Below are 17062 nucleotides of genomic sequence, written 5' to 3'. Positions count from 1 at the left end.
ACTCTGATCTGACTAAGCTCAGAAAGCAATGTAGAAAGAGTTAGAACAGAGTTGACTCACAGGGCCTACACGCAAAAAAGCTCTCCGGCCGGCTGACCAATCCGGCTGGAAAAAACTTCGTTCAAATGTTTCTTATTTGAGTGAAGTCAGTCGTTTGAACAAAACCCTTGCGAAATCGAAGGATTTTCGGATGAACGAAATTCGTTTTACAAAAGATAACTTTGCTTCTTCAAGAATGTTTATTCAAAATCCAATTCCTCGGATGGAATATTCCATCTTCAGAGGAACCAGACGTCTTTTTTTGTAGTAACGATTCTTTTGTTTCGGCCCCGAGTATCGCAACTGTAGAATCTATCAAATGGGCACTGAATAGCTTTCCTCCTTTCATATCTCCAGGAGCAGATAGGGTTTATCCAATTTTGTTCCATACTGATTGATGTGATCCCATGGACAATGTTACGCCGAGTGGAAATCGGTATGCTATAACCTGACAGCCACGACGATTACCGATGACTACACTTCCTGTAATCGCCTGGCTTTCCCATATGAATATAAAATCCAGTTTAGATGGGATGCTCCGACTTCAATATAATAAAGAGCTCCGGGCGATCTACACATCCGAAGGAATTTAGCTAAAGTTTACAACCCCTCACTCTCCACAACGAAACGGCGACGCTGAACGCAAAAACCAATCCCTGACCTGCTAGATGACGCATTGTAGTTGTTGGACACTAGTTCGGAGAAGCGCTACTGTAGCAAAGCCGCTCCCATCTAGGTCTATTCAGACTTACAGCGTAGCAGATGTCAGGAGCCGGAAGCCGAATTTGAGCAATCACCGGCTTTTTGAATTTGAAGAAGCCTGAAACTTTCATTGGGTACGCGAAGGAACGAAACGGTCACCGGATTCGTTGACTTTGAGATGAGTCAGGTGACCATTAGCCGCGATGCCCATTTCATCGAGCTGGGGGAACGGAATGTCATCAGTGGAATAAGGTTCGCTCGCAATAACGAAGCGGATGATGAGAACAAGTCAGATCCGGAAGATTTTTATGAAGCTGACGATGAAATGCCTGAAAACAGGCTCGACAATCTGTAGATCGGAGCGGTCTGATCGAGGTACACGAGGACCAAAACATCTCGAAGATTACAGCGTACGCAGTGGAAGAGCTTGTTACTCTGCGAGAAGCTCTTGAAGAATCTGTGTGGCGCAATACCATGGAAGTACGATTGAAGGCGCATCGTTTCAACGGAACGTGGAGGCTGGTGAAGTAGGCCGAGGAGCGGAAGGTTATCGGATCGAGATGTAGGTCTACAAGGTGAAGAAAAGTGATGAAATTCGTGACCAGCGCTTCGGAGTCAACTTTACGAGGCAATTCAATACAACTTCATAACCAGCTGAAATTCCGTATTTCGTTGATGAAGACAAAATTCGCGTTCTACTGATCGTACCGGAAGAACAATGTTTTTTTTTTCTCGGACCTACTAAAGGTGTTTTGTCGAAGCCTCGGAGTCAATATTGCTAGGATCATAAGGATCAACCTAACATATCTAAACTAAACGTTCCATATTTGAAACTCGTATTCGAAACTACTGGAATCTACATGTTATTGATATAAATTTGGGTTACTACATTTAAGATAGGGAATACTACCTGTTGAGCATGTTCATACAGTGTCGGACAAAATAATAAGACCACCACCCGTTTTTCATACAAAATGGCCAAGTTTGACGACGTAATACTCGGTTTCTAGTGAACCGATTTAGCTGAAATTTTGACAGTCTCCATGGAATTACGTGAATTTTGATTTGCATTAAATTGATTGAGTTCTGTTCACTACATCAAAAGTTATGGATATACGAAACGACAAAATAATAGGACCACTTTTAGATTACCATTACCAAAGGATATATGTGAGTATCTGATACTTGATAATTGATAAACAAGTACTAAAATTAAGGATGTCATTTAAACCTGTGGACATTTTTATTTAATTAACCACAAATAACCATCATAAAAAATTGGTGTTAGAATTATGTCGCACCGTATATCTGTAACTTTGAAAGTAGTGAACAGAACTCAATCAATTTAATACAAATCAAAATTCCCGTGATTTCATGTCGGCTGTCAAAATTTCAGCCAAATCGGATTACTAGAAACCGAGTACCATATCGTCAAACTTGGCCATTTTGTATGAAATAGGACCGGTGGTCTTATTATTTTGTCCGACACTGTATGATTGAAAATGAGTTGACTACACTAAAACTTTCAAACATATTAAACAAAGTACCTAACGGGCGTGCCATCTCCCATCGTCGCGTAACGTCGAAAGTGCGCTGCCAAGTCTACATTTACTACATGTTCTGATTGGGTTATTACTGGTGGTGTAGTATTATCACAGAAATAATGTTCCGGAAATTAGGAAAATACGATGAAACATTAAACATTTCAAATAAAAACGGGTGGTACCCATATCATGTCTATTCCGATCCCAGCTAACACGAAGTCTTATATGATGTTGAATAGGATGCCAAAGTGTACCGTAAACTGGGGTGTAGTTGATCAGTGGGGTGAACCTGATCGCTCAATTACCCACGAATATCGATTTTCAAAGATGTTACCATAATTCCATTTTATTGTTACGTCATTAGATTGCAAATGGTTAAATTACAATTGTTGCTTCCTTGAAAGTCGATATCCGCGGGTAATTGAGTAATCAGGGTCATCCCACTTATCAACTACACCCCAGTTTAGGGGCTGTCCATTAATTACGTAAGGGAAATTTTACAATTTTTCGACACCCCCACCCCCCCTTGTAAGATTTTTTGTATGAGAACCCCAATATTTTTGTATGGCGCGTAAGATTTCTCAAACCCCCCCTCCCCCCATAAACCCTTACGTAATTAATGGACGGCCCCTTACGGTACATACTTCCATTTAACCGCGTCTAAAGTGTACGCATATCGCCTCCATTTTAGCATCCCATTCAACATCTATGCGATCGTGTGTTGAATGGGATGGATACTAGAAAACTTTGGAGAAAACCTATGATCTTAAGAATCCGTTGGATTTGGATTTTATTCAGATATTTATTGAAGGATTTGTTTGTAAATCCATCCAGAATTTGTTACAAAATCCCCTTTGAGAATTTATCCTGAAATTTCTTTTTTAAATTATCCCGCGGTTCCTTACAGAATGCTTCTCACAATTTCTCCCAGAGTCACTCAGAGTCAGTCTTCGAATTTATCTAGGGATTTTTCTTGGAGATTTGTTGGAATTCCTATTTCTCCAGGAGTTTTTGTTTATTTTTCAGAGATTACATTCAGAGATTTTCCCGGATTTACAAGTTCCTCTCGTGATATCTTCCGTATTTTTTCCTGGGAATTTTCTTAGAGGTTGGTAGAGCTCTTCCCGAAATTTCTCGAAAGTTTCCTTCCGAGAATCTTTGGAGAAAATTTGAAATTTAGGCAAAATATCTTCGAAAATTTTATTTAAGATTCCTTGAATTCATCCAGGAGGTTATGCTTGAGCTTTATGCATTTCACTAGGAATTCCATTCGAAATTTATCTTAGATGTTTTCCTTGATTCCGTTCAATGCTAGATAGAAAGAAAAATGTTCCAAGATTTCTGATAAAGCTCCTCCCGTGACTTCTTCAGGGGCCTCTTACTGGTTTTATCCAAGCGGTTATCCCGCAATTTCTCTTTCCTCGCTGAAATTCTTTCGGAGTTCCCACTAAAATTTCTCAAATATATTTTTTTCAGTATCGCTTGTAGGCGCATAAGAGGATTTCCACAGAATTTCATCTCGGAAACTTCCTCAAAGTTCTTAGGAGTTTCTCGAGTTTACTCCCACAATTTCTCTCGGAATTTATAGCGGAGGTCATCCTGGGATTTCTTCGAAAGTTTCTTACGAGACTTCTTCGAAAATTCCCCTCAAGACTTCTCCCGGAAAATATCCAGAAAAATCTCCCACGTTTCCTATCGTAATTCCTCTCAATGTTCTTCTAATTACATCCCGGTAGGAATCACCTCTTCTTCATAAGGAATTCCAAAAATAATCCAAGAGAGAATGGCCAGGTAAAACACGGGATGGAACACCAGGAAAATTTTCCCGAGAAACTTATGGAAACCCCAGAAGGGACTCCTAAAGATATTCTAGGGTTTTCCCTAAGAAATCTTAGATTGAATTGCGGAAGAAACATTGGAAAAAATAAAAATAAAAAGAAAACAAGATAAACTCCTACAGAAATACCAAGCGAAACACTGAAAAAAAAATCCTGATGAATCCTTTGGAAGATATGCAGAGAGAATGAAAAAAAATCATGGAAATTTGCTTTAGAAAACCCAGACGGAGCTGTTGTAGAATTCCCAAGTAAACTTGTAAGAAATATATTGCTCTTTAGAAAAAAAAAAAACCGCTGGCAGAAATACCGTGAAAATTAATGTAGAAAATTCCGAGATATTTTTTTTGGAAAATTATCGATGACATCTTCGGGAGAAAATCTAAGAGAAAATACTGTAAAATTCCTTTTACTAGCGGCTGATGAAATTCAGGAAGAAGTGAAAATCGAAAAACTGAGAAAACATCTAAAACCCGATAAAACATCAAAGAAAAATATCGATAGGAAGAAAATTCTTAAAAAAAATGAGAGAAACTCCAAGAATTCCGGTAAGAACTTCGGGAACCAGTTATTGGAGACATTCAAAAATGAAGACCAAGAAATATCCTGCGGGATAATTTCTGGTAGGGATAGAAAAGCATCTTGAGAGTACTGATGGAGAAAGCTCAAGTGGATCACTGTAAGAAATCCTGTAACGAACTACGACGGATAATCTATTACAGAAACTAGGGGAAGAACTCAATGAGAAATACCTGCAAAAGCTCCTGTAGGAGTCCTTGAAATGGACTATGAAAGTTATGCCGAAAACAGTCATGAGAGAAATTCCAGGGTAAACCCGGAAAAACTAAGAGAAACATCACGGGAGTAACATCGGAAGGAATCTTCCAAAAGAGGTCTCGAAAGAAACTCCGAGAGAAATCTCAGATGAACCTTTAAGAAAATTCTCGCGAGAACCTTCAACTCAGGAGATATTTTATAAGCAAAACAGGAAAACCCTCTAGAAGAAATCGCAGGATAAACTCCTGCAGGAAATTCTTGATAAAACTTCTGGAGAAATCCTTAGAGAAACTCTAGTAAAAGTTCCAGGAATAACTCCTGTAGAAACTCTAGGATAAATCCCGGATAAAACTCCTAGGGAAATTCCGAGAGAAACACCGGAAGGAACTGCGGAAACAATATTCAAGAGGGATTCCAGGAGAAATTCTGTGACAACATCTGAGAAACATCCCCAGAGAAACTCGTGTATGTGATGACCACTATTAGCATGTTGAAATGAGTGACCTAAGGCTACTCGGTCAGTTGTTTGTTGAAACGTGCATCGCAAGCATCTAGGTAAGTGTTCTTAATGATACGTAATCCGAACCGTCTAAACTAGAATACCTAGATATAATACTGTCCTGGGGGAAAATCCACGAAATTTGTTTGGATAAAACGCAGAAGGAACACGAGGGACTCTAGGAGCAATACTGAGCAAAACCTCTGGCAAAAATTCTGCAGGATCCCCGTGAACCGAATTTGGTCGGAGTTCAGAAACCCTGGAAGATTTTCAAGGAGAAATCCTGCAAATAATTGTTCGAATCTTGAAAAAATATCGGTACGAAGCCGGAAGAACCTCCTGGAGAAATTCAAGAATGAGTACTAAGAAACCGCGGAAAATACGGAAAGAACCTTGTGAGAAATCATTGAATACATTCGGACATTACAGTATCTCTAAACAAGTTCCAGGTAGAAATCCTAACGGAATTGCTGGTTTCATCCACCTTCACATGAAATATGTAGCAGCATCTAATCAGAATAGGGCCAGCCGCAAATAATTAATCGTTTGATCTAAGAGCACTCTCCTTGTATCTCTATCAAGCATCAATAATATTTAGATTTCTTCTACGTTTAACTTGCTTTTCGGATGTTTAATCCGAAGGAATCTTCAACTTATTCATGGAATCACAAGCTTCCAGTGAAAATCTTCAGTATTATCAAAGCATAAGTATTATCATAGCATAAGTGAAAATTTTCAGTATTATCATGGACAAATATTTAAAATTCAACATCGATGTCGTCTATCCCTAATGTCCCAATCCCTAGAATAAACAGTTAAAGACACTTACGGTTTTCCTCCGGGAATGGCAATCGGCCCCAGCGGGGCCCGCATCTGCGGATGTGGATCGAAAGCGAGCGGCGCCCGGGCGTAGTTGTTCAACGAGTGCGGCAGGTTGTTGTGCACTCCGGGTCCTCCGTAGGCGGCTTGCAGTTCGTGTGGCGCTCCTAAAATATGGAAAATTCGTTAAAAAAAAGGTTCTCCATTGGAAGAAATTCCAGCTCGAAATACCATTCAAGGGTCCACCCAGGTACGGCGGATAGCCCGGGTTCAATACTGGCGGTTTGTTGACGACCTTGGGCACTCCATTGCTGGCGGCCGAATTGGTCGGGGTGGCAGGTTTCGCGATCGGGGTCGTTGGTTTATCGTCCATTTTCTTGTTGGACGGGGTGGAAGCGTTGGAGGAAGTTCCTGTTGGTGGGAGAAAAACAGAAAGGAAATTCAGCAATCTGAGCGGATGAACAATTCTAAACAAGCTTCACGCGCCAAACGGCTTATCACACCGAAAACGCAGCAACCTTTAACTTTTTCTTCAGATTTATTTTCATTTTGTCGTTATCGCCCCGCGGCTCCACATTGGCACTGTCTGGCAAGTAGCCGTCAAATCAGGTCAAAATTTTTGCGCAATCTTCTTTTTTTCGGTCGCCCTTATTCCGGCACCGCGCAGTCAAATCCACATCGCAACGAAATTTCACTAAATTCCAAAAATAATAAAACAACGTGATGTCCACCAAGACTGACAACGGAGCAACGAGCAAAAAGACCGAACCCAACGGCGAAAGCGAACTGTCCGTGTTCGGGTCGAAATCGTCCATTACACGGGCGCTGAACCTGCATGGATATCACATGGGCATCAAAATCGGCAAAGGATCGTTTTCCTCGGTTCGCCTAGCCAAACACATCAGCAAAAATCAGAACGTCCAAACGCTGGCCTGCAAAGTGATCGACGTCCGCAAGTGCACCGAGGAGTTCATCAAGAAGTTCTTCCCCCGGGAACTGAGCGTCCTGATGAAGATTCGACATCCGCACATCATCAAGATCCACAGCATTCTGAAACGGGAACGGATGGTGTTCATCTTCATGGATTACGCCGAAGGCGGAGACCTGCTGAAGCACATCAACAAGAACGGACTCATGAAGGAACCGCAAGCCAAGCGATGGTTCGCCCAACTGGTCAGCGCCCTCCGCTATCTGCACTCGATCGACATCGCACACCGGGACCTCAAATGCGAGAACATCCTCATCTCCAAGAAGGGAAGTCTACTCCTGGCGGACTTTGGATTCGCCCGAATCTGCGGCGAAGAAAATGGAACCTTCTCCAACACCTATTGCGGATCCGCGGCCTACGCCGCACCGGAGGTGATCCTTGGCATGCCGTACAATCCGATGCGGGCGGACGTGTGGTCACTCGGGATTATCCTGTTCGTCATGCTGAATGCAGCTATGCCCTTCGACGATCGAAATCTTAAAAAGCTGGTGGAAGATCACCGGAATCGGAATTACGGATTCGACGAGTTGGTGGATAAACAACTGACGTTGGCGGCCAAGCATACCGTTTTCGAGCTGCTGAATCCGGAACCAACGGAGAGGATCGAGCTCGATCAGCTGACCAAGCTGGGATGGATCGACGAGAACTCGGCCAAGGAGAAGAAACGACGGCTGGGTGAGCTTTGCGTTAGGGGTAGTCGAAGTGGATCGGGAGGTAAGACTGGATGCAAGTGTTGAATGGGCTCTATTTTGAATGCTTATTCGTTGCTAATTGTATATATTTTCGATGGAGTGATAAGTAAAATAATCTGGTACATGAATTTGTTTTCGTGGCGTTTTGATTTGCATAGGAAAGAAAGAGAAATTACCTGATCGAGGTGAGTGGGTACCGATACGTTCACGGTCCTGAACGTCTAGCTTTTTGGGCATCATGCCATTCTCGCGAGGGGAGGCGGTTCCTGGATGGGACATGAAGAATACATTAGTTACTATGAGTCAAACGGATGGAGATTGTCACGATATTCATAAACTACAATCCCTGATTGCTAGTCCGCTCAACCAAGTCATCGAGTTACGTCTCTTCAGTCAAGGGAAGAAATTGTAGTTCAATTTGAGTTCACACTCTACCCCATACCTTTCTTATTACTCTGAATTTCTCATTCTACACAATTTCGCTCTTTTCTCTACACATACAACTTATGTATATAACTGATATGAAGGTACATGAGGTACACTGCCGATCTACGCCCGACTGTCCACATGCCATCGAAAAATCAGAAAAGGGTTGAAAAAGCCACTTACCTATCTTTCAACATTACAGCATAGTATAGTAATATATTACCTTATATTTAACTTACGCCTCTATATCGGCAACTATGTCACACCTTCACAGTATTCTTAAATCATTATCTATTACCTCACGACTACCAAATGGCAGTCCATGCATCAACGTTAACCTCTACCGAACAATCATCTCCCAAACACTTAACACCCGCACGACCTGCTCAGGCACCGCATGAACTGCACAGGTAGGCTGTGTCTTCGTGTGAATGTACCTAGCTAAACGAATAGTTGAGGATGTCTGGGTTCTGTTCCTGGTCATTTCAGAACCTTTTCAGAAGAAAGCATTCACTGATCTAGCATTTTAGACAAACACTGACATTCTCCTGCCGCTCGTACCCTGGGAGGAATCCTGAGAGTTATCTCTGGACAAATTCTAGGAAGAATACAGCATTGAGCTTCTGTCCGTTAGCTCGCGACAGTCCCAGTTAGCGAGTGCCGTGCATGCATTGTGTGTTTGCAAACATTTTCGTCTGTTTTTGACGGACACTGCTTTTTGACTGGTCCTAGTTATCCAGCGCTCAGTAAAATAACAGTCCAATTAAACAGCAGTGAGTAATGGAGCAGGTGCGTGAAAAAAATCTGGTTGGAATACCGAGTGTAATCTCTGGAGGATTTTTGAAAGAATCCTAGAGTCCCGGGAAGAAATCCTGCAAATTTCCAGGAGAAATCCTTGTAGGAATCACATAGAATTTACTGAAGAAAACTCTGGAGGAATTCCTGAACGAATCAAACGAGATGATTTGAAGGAATTGCAGGAGGAATCTTTCAAAGAATACATGACAAATTTTTAAAGAGTCCTTGTTTTTTTTTTCATCGGAAATTATTAGACGCATCCAAGAACGAATCCCTGGAAAAAATCTTCGAAATATTTCTAAAAATTATCTTTTGAAATACCGCGAGGAATCTCGGGATAAATAACGTATTAGGCTTCCTGGAGGAAGCCCGACGAATGTGCTATAGCACCTTGGTTACCATCAAAAATCAGAACTGAACGTCACCGTTTCTCTAAAGTCAATCATTAATCCGCTCAGCCAAATGGACTAACTTACGCAGCTACTTATGGCAATACACTTTGCTTCCGTTGATGACATTATTGCTAACGCCGCTTCTTTCTTTGATAACCACGCTACTGTGCTTCCAGATACGCTCTTACAATCTTCAATGGCATTTGCATAATCAGCTTCTACGGATCCGTTAACATGGACATTGCTTCGGCTGCAAAGATAGACCAGCTCCTAATTTCGGGTGTTTGTTCGAGTGTCTTGGACATACACGAGAACTCGATTTGCTCGTATCCAATGTTCTATGCTAGCTACATCCTGCAATGTGCTAGATTATTGATAGGTATCTAACAATGTATCACAAGTCCGGACGAGTGCTCATCACTAAGTAGGGTATCGCACCACTTGGGCGGTGGCTTCTATATTCGTCTGTTTTCCACTATAACTCAGTCAATTTTGAACCAATTGAGTTGAAATGTTGTACACGGGTAGATACTATACCTATCTCACCACATTCCAAAAGTTGTGTCAATTGGTTCAAATTTGACTGAGTTATAGTTGAAAATAGACGAATATAGAAGCCACCGCCCAAGTGGCGCGATTCCCTACATGAAACATTTTAATTTACTCGGAGTAAGGGTGAATACATCGATCGTTGCTTCTTTTCAGTTACAAACTGGTTTCAGCAGTCCTTGTAAGGCGGCTTACAGTTCGAGACCGTCCGTGTTAAAAAACGGCACCGGGGCACACGTTTACCCGTAACCGATACTTCTCCTTTCTTCGCAACCCTTCACTACTAGCCTTGTCTTATGGCGATCTAGTTTTTGCAAGAAGATATTTCTAAAATAGTTCTGGAAGCGTTTGGTACGGGAGGTCCACGCTTCCATCTTTCCCCTCGATTTCAAGGTGTAGAATGTTTTCAAATATTGACTATGTTGAAACCTTTCTATCCCTTGAAATCTTCTCTGCGGTACATGCTGCGCAGTTGGCCTGGCCGTTAGACAAGAAAAATGATAGACTTGAAAAGTCTTCATTTTCCAGGATGCATTCAAGTAATGGCTGCGTTAGTGTGGGATTAGATTAGATTAGATTAGAAGATATTTCTAAAATAGTTCTGAAGATTTTACCACAACACAACGGTTTACATCGGAGGCGGAGAATCTGAAAGCGAGACTCGGATCAAGCGCAGCCGCATTGGACCGCCGGACCGTACGACCCGGTTGAAGAAGTGTCTTTTTAGGATTGGAGAAGGAGAAGCTCAAGGAAAGAGATGACCACGTCACGTTGGCGTTCTCGATGAAGATGACCCTTAATCGAGAGGACACGTGGAGCGCGGTGAAGCCGCGAGAAGGTGAGATCGTGGATGAAGACACGAAGTAGTGGGCGTTGGCCACCATCTGTCTTAGCTTGGAGATGACCAACATAGACCCCTAAGTATGCAAGAAAAGCCTGGGACCAGCTCAAGAGAGCTTTTCAAGATGACGGAGTCTTAGACTACCGGAGAATCACTTTGCTGCAACAGTTGACTTCGATGCGATTGGAAAATTTTCAAACAACCGAAGCGTACGTGAATGCCATGGGGCCATGGTTTCAAGGAGTTAAAAACTGGCGGAGATGAACATTACTGAAGTACTAAGCCCTCATGGTGATGGGATTGGGAATGGAGGCGTCGGGTCAAGCTTAATCAGCCGACGCAGTCAAGTTCAAGATCCTCCAGGAGCTTTCAACAGCGCAGAGGAGCACCAGAGGCTTCGCAAGGTCGGCGGTTGCTTCAACTGTCACAAGCCCGGACACTACGCTACAAAACGGCCGGATAAGTCTGGGCCGTCTTCGTCGAAGCGGCACAACGGTCGAGCAATGTGTTCAGTTTTTACCATCGGTGATGTGGAACAGAGGGAGTGGTAGGGTGCCTGTACCAACTATGGCGCTACCTAAGGAAAACTATTTGTACAAAAATAACGAGAAGACCAACGAATGTCACCAATATGTTGAAAGATAGTTTAGTTTCCACACTGTACAGGAAACATATAAAAACGGAGCCAAACCTACTTTTAGTATTTATTACAGCGTGTGCCAATGATAGGAACCCTGTACCAGTTATGGCTACATTCTTTAATTTCGGTTCCTTTTCGCACTATTTGCATGCATTTCTTATGGGATTTGCCATAATTGGTACACTATGGCGAAAAAGGGTGCAAGGAAGCCGAAATTTTAAGGAAAATGATTTATTTCTACCATAATTTAAGCAAAATGTGGACTTTAAATCTTTTGTGAACGTGATCTGTTATTCACATTTTTTTTATTGTTGATATATATAGTTAAAGGGTAAAAATCAACTGTAGCGAATAATTGGTACTATAGCCATAATTGATACACTTACCCTACCTAGCGTTTGAAATCGGGACGTCGAAAACGGAACCATGTGTTTCGAACAAGCAAAAGGAACGGTCAACTTGGAGCGTGTTGAAGCTGAAGGTGACAATGCCTTGCAAGAGATGTTGGCAATACCCGACTTGGCAGTAAACCTGATATACGTAAGTAAAATATGCACAAAGGGATTCGATGTGCTTTTTACGAAGGAAGGATGCCAAGTCCTAAAGCAATCTGGAGAAGTTTTCGCATCTGGGGTTGCACAAAAACGAACAACCGACGAGCGATCAACCGTGCATACGCGTTCACCGATATGATGATCATGTAGCACAGCCGAATAAGGCACCATAGCAAGCAAAGTTTGCAGAAGCTACGAGAGATGGCGGACGGAATAAACAAGAACGATAAATTGGAAAGTGTTGCCTGTATCCAAGGTAAACACTCTCGTGATTCGTTTCCATGCAGCGTGAGTCCAGCAAAGAAGAAGCGGATTTGTGCGAACCGAATGAAGGCCCCTGGATCGGAGGCAGCCGATATTTCATGACCCAAGCAACTTTTTGATGACCAATTAGTCTTGTAGAAGTATTGACAACCGTCGTAAAACGTAATACATCTATAATTTGGTTTTATGATAGTTTATTTGACTGAAAAATGTTACTTGGGTAGCTTTATCGACGATGCATCATAAAAAGTGGCGATCTACACGCTGGACACGAAGAACCAAGCCTTGGAAGCATACGAAGAATATAAGGCTATGGCAGAACGTCAGACAGGCAAGAAATTGATAATTCTTCGCAGCGACAAAAAACGTGAGTAGGTATGTCAATTCGTGGTTCAAGGTCAGCATGGACCGAGATAGGATGTGACATCAGAAGACGTGCCCATACTCTCACGAGTAAAACGGATTACCCGATTGGATGAACCGCACCATACCTACTGGACAGATTCGGTTCGAAATCTACACTCCACACAAATTTCGAAAACTTTCTACAGACAAAAGTCTACGAGGAGAGAGGAAAGGAGGCTATCTGAGATGATCAAAAATGAGCCTACGTAATTTATGGACAGCGCCTAATGACACCGAGCGCAGTCATCTTGTACAGGGGGCAAGGTCGTCCCAGTCGCCAAAGCTCGCAGAAGCTGGTGACGATGCCGGATGCCGGATGGCTTCGAATGACGTGATGATGACGAATCTGACGCCCATCGAGTAGACCCGAAGCATTCTGAACGATTCGCGCCTGCCAAACCAATATTGGGCCGAGGCAACAGCCTGATTTGAGGCATTTGAAGTCTTTTAGATCACTAGCGTTGAATCAACGAAGAAGTAAGATCGACGCCAAATCACAGAAAACGATGTTCATGGGATACGCCGACGGTGCCAAAGGGGTAATGTAAGAACATGTCAAGCGTGACATCTACATCAGCCGCGACCTAATTGCGGTTTAGGAAGGCGAACCGCAAAGCTTGATCGAACCTGAAGAGAACCAGCAGCAAATACAATTTATGGAGCTGTACTGGATGTACGAGCAGTCTACAACGGGAGCGGGACATTTGGCATAAAGTCATTTGGCATAAGGTCGTTTGGCATAAGGTCATTTGGCATAAAGACATTTGGCATAACGGTCATTTGGCATAATAGACATTTGGCATAATCGAAATGCACCCTTCTTTGTTATGCCAAGTGTCCATTATGCCAAATGACCATTATGCCAAATGTCTTTATGCCAAGTGACCTTATGCCAAATGACCTTATGCCAAATGGCTTTATGCCAAATGACACAGACCCGTCTACAACTGGCGAAGTCATCCGGCTGTGGAACCGAGTATCGGTGGCAGCGACCTCACTGATGAAGAAATTGGAGAACCAGAATCATCCGACAGCGAATCAAGCGATCAAGAATTTCTGAATGTGAGCAATGCGTCTGCGTTGCCGTCGCAACTTCTGATTCGTAACGTATAGTTCTGATTTCGTTACGTATAGTTCCTCTTCTGGCGAAGTTGTTTCCTTCTAGCCCACACCGATATCTTCCAATACTCTGAACCCTCAAAGCCACGAGGAGGTGCTTAACGGGCTGGATCACAAACAGTGGATCGCGACCTTGCGTTAAGCAATCGTGGGAGCCAATTATAGAAATGACCGGAAAGTTATCCGGAACAACGAAGGAATCTACTGATGAGATCGAGCGGTACAAGGCACACCTGATCGTGAAGAAGTGCTCGCAACGGCCAAGTATTGACTGCGATGAAGTGTACCCTCTGGTGCAGAATTCTACCAACTGATACCTCCTAAAGCTGGCGGCGCTTTAACAGTTTTCATACAAGGCGAGGTCATTTATCTGGCGTTTCTAGGAGGACTTGCTGGCGCCTCCAAGCAAGTCAGTTGTTTACGACCAAAGCGCTGAACAAAGCGCTGAAGGAGTTCGAACTGGAGTAGGGAGTCCAAAATGGACCCATGCCTGTACTCCCGAGTCCACGGCGAGAAAAAAATTTTCGTCACTATCTACGTGAACGATTTCTTGATCATGCTTTCAAATAAAATACCTTGGCGAAGCGACCTTCTGCCTAGGATTAAGGAGACCGGAAGAACGGAGAGCTGTGGGTATTGATCAGGAGCACTACATCTACAGCGTGTGGCGACGGTTCAACTTGGCGAACTGCAACCCAGTCTCTACACCGAAGAAAACAAGCATGCTACTTGATACTTAATGGGCTACAACGCGTAGTAGAGAATCTTTGACCAATCGCTTCCAGTCGCCCTGAACGTTTAAAGTGTTTAGGTCTTCCCTAATTGCAAAACGCTAACGTGTGCGCAACCTGCCACGAAGCCAACAACTCCTTCCTGGTTCTCTGCTGAATATGGTTTAAGTTTGTCGCTCATCCGGCATACAAACAACGTACCCGGCCCACCGCAGCCTGTCGTGTTTTATAGCGCTATATCCATTATATGATTGATACAATATGTAGTTCATGCGATGTTATCAAATCCCGTCCTCCAGTTTATCGCCAAGTGTTGTTCGCAGGATTTTACGTTCGAAGATTCCAAAGACTCTCCGATCAACTTCTTCCAACGTCCACGATTCCTGGCCGTAGGATGCGGCCAGACAAATCAATGTCTTATACAATTCGAGTATTGTTTTCAATCACTGCCTACGACACTTTAGCTGGTTTCGCAGGCCAAAGTAGGCTTCACCGGAAAACCATGTTTCTTCACTGAACGCCGCTTCGAAATCGATAAACAGATGATGGGTCTGTAAGTTGTTCTCGAGAATCTGCCGCAGGCTGAACATCTGATCCGCCGTTGATCGGCCCTCACGAAAACCCACCTGACGTTCGCCGACGAAGGACTCCTCAATCGACTTCAGCCTGTTAAACAAAATTCCGGACAACACCTTGTACATTGAGTTGAGAGGCGTTATTCCTCTGTAGTTAGAGCACTTCAGTCAATGCCCTTTCTTGTATAGAGAGCAAATAGGACCGCCAAACCAACTAGCAAACAATTCTTCATCTTCACATGTCTTCAATACAATACGATGTAGGAGTTGATACAGTTGCTCACTACCGTGCTTAAGAAGCTTGGCCGGGAGTCGCCCTTCGCAGCAGCCTCGTTGTTCTTCAATCCGCTAATGGTTACAGTTTTGACCTCGTGTAGCTTTGGAGGTTCCACAGCCTATCCATCGTCGTCGATTTGAGTGCTCTATTTTGATTCTTTTTGCACCAAAATGAAGATAATTACTTATATTCTTCTAATGATACTCGAAACTTTGAAAACTGTTTTTCGGCAACTCGACTACGCTTTACGAGCATCAAGCTGGACAAATGCATATCACCGACGACGTCGGACGAGATCCGAAGTTGGTTTCATGCCAATGAAACAGCTGCCAGTGTTGGTAAAAACTCAAATTCTCAAACCTCATGGTTGAATTGTTTCACGCGCGATTCTTGAATCGCCAAACTCACCGCCGAAAAAATCATGCATGAGTTGACTCGTTATTTCACTCATTGCTTCATTTCTTGGTGTTCTTATTATTTACATTGAACTTTTTAGGATATGATAGAAAAACAGCAAATCTAGCGTACAATAACATTGAATGCCATTCAAATTGATTTGGATTCGTTTTACAAGCGAACGAGATTTCGGCGCTTGACTTGTGAGGGTGAGATTTTGCTTGAAAATCTCGCGCGTGAGAAAATGATTCAGAATCGCGTGCGAGTTTGCTCAAGCAGGAGTGGTTCATGAGTGCGCTTTGAGTGTGATTTTACCAACACTGACAGCTGCTAGGGACTAAAACAGGCATTTTTAGTGTGTCTGTGTGAGTGTTGGTAAACTTTAATGACTGCAACCGATGGCTCACTATAAGCCGTTGAATCCTCTGCGCCTGCACAAGTTCATGCGGATGCCGGAGTGTTGCTGTTAGGAAATTGTTGTTTTTGGCAAGGGGTTCACACATTGGTGCCTGGATGCCAGGCTTAAGGTTATAGATTATGTATGCTGAATACTCTGCAGCTGATGCTACACATTTCGCATGGTTGCATAACTTGTAAGTGTTCTAGGTATAAAATATTGACACTATTCTGTGGAAGTTGAAAAAAAGGAAAAGGATTTTCAAACAGTTTCTGGTAGCGATGACTCTGAAATTGTGAATATACATGAGTTGTATATGTAGAGAAGAATGAGAAAGTAGATGAAAAGTTGCAGTGTACGAGAAAAGGGATTGAAACAAAGATCTTCTGCGGATGAACCAAACAAGGTTCACGAATTGGTGAAGGTGTAGAAATTGGCCCTGAATAGAAGCTAAAAGTTCTCCAAAACCAATTATGGGTTATCTTTCTATGGGAGAGTATGTAGTACATCATCATGTACGTTGTACGTTTTAAGTGTAAAGTATCAACTTCTGGTTTATTCTTGTCATGTCTACTTTCAGTTTAGAGTAAGTTATACTACAAATACTTGTTGTGAAGATAAACTGCATGTATTTCCCAAGTAAAGTAGTTCAAATTTCAAGTACAATTAGAAGAATCTGTCCATAAATGTGGCCGTCTTGGTCTAAATATGGTGTCATGTCCACAAGAAGCTGTCTTGCAGGTCGATCAAAAGTCTTAACAACACGTTTTTTTCCTTATTTTCGTACGCAAAGCAAACAATTC

At 42.7% G+C, this 17062-nt stretch overlaps 2 protein-coding genes across 3 annotated transcripts in view; one reads left to right on the top strand and one right to left on the bottom strand.

The window, feature by feature from the left end:
• The window catches only part of LOC109428914 (protein groucho), a 140510-nt gene that overhangs the window by 9489 nt on the left and 113959 nt on the right, over positions 1 to 17062 (bottom strand). For both annotated transcript variants that reach the window (XM_062855365.1, XM_062855364.1), the window contains exons 10-12: positions 8072 to 8161; positions 6447 to 6626; positions 6226 to 6382 (exon numbers count right to left, since the gene is read on the bottom strand). In XM_062855365.1, the coding sequence (XP_062711349.1) occupies positions 6226 to 6382; positions 6447 to 6626; positions 8072 to 8161 (427 nt within the window). The remainder of the gene's footprint in view (positions 1 to 6225; positions 6383 to 6446; positions 6627 to 8071; positions 8162 to 17062) is intronic.
• LOC109408708 (testis-specific serine/threonine-protein kinase 6-like) lies at positions 6703 to 8021 on the top strand. Its single transcript, XM_019682068.3, has one exon. It carries the CDS (start codon positions 6939 to 6941, stop codon positions 7938 to 7940), a length of 1002 nt encoding a protein of 333 aa, XP_019537613.3. The 5' UTR covers positions 6703 to 6938; the 3' UTR covers positions 7941 to 8021.

This window comes from Aedes albopictus, chromosome 3 (assembly GCF_035046485.1).
Source record: "Aedes albopictus strain Foshan chromosome 3, AalbF5, whole genome shotgun sequence".
NCBI classification, from domain to species: Eukaryota; Metazoa; Arthropoda; class Insecta; order Diptera; family Culicidae; genus Aedes; species Aedes albopictus.
The sequence above is the reverse complement of the archived record's forward strand: the minus strand, read 5'-3'. Positions and strand labels throughout refer to the sequence as shown.

Bases quoted from the DNA above. Each gene is read 5' to 3' on its own strand.
- LOC109408708 (XM_019682068.3), top strand. From the start codon at position 6,939: ATGTCCACCAAGACTGACAACGGAGCAACGAGCAAAAAGACCGAACCC.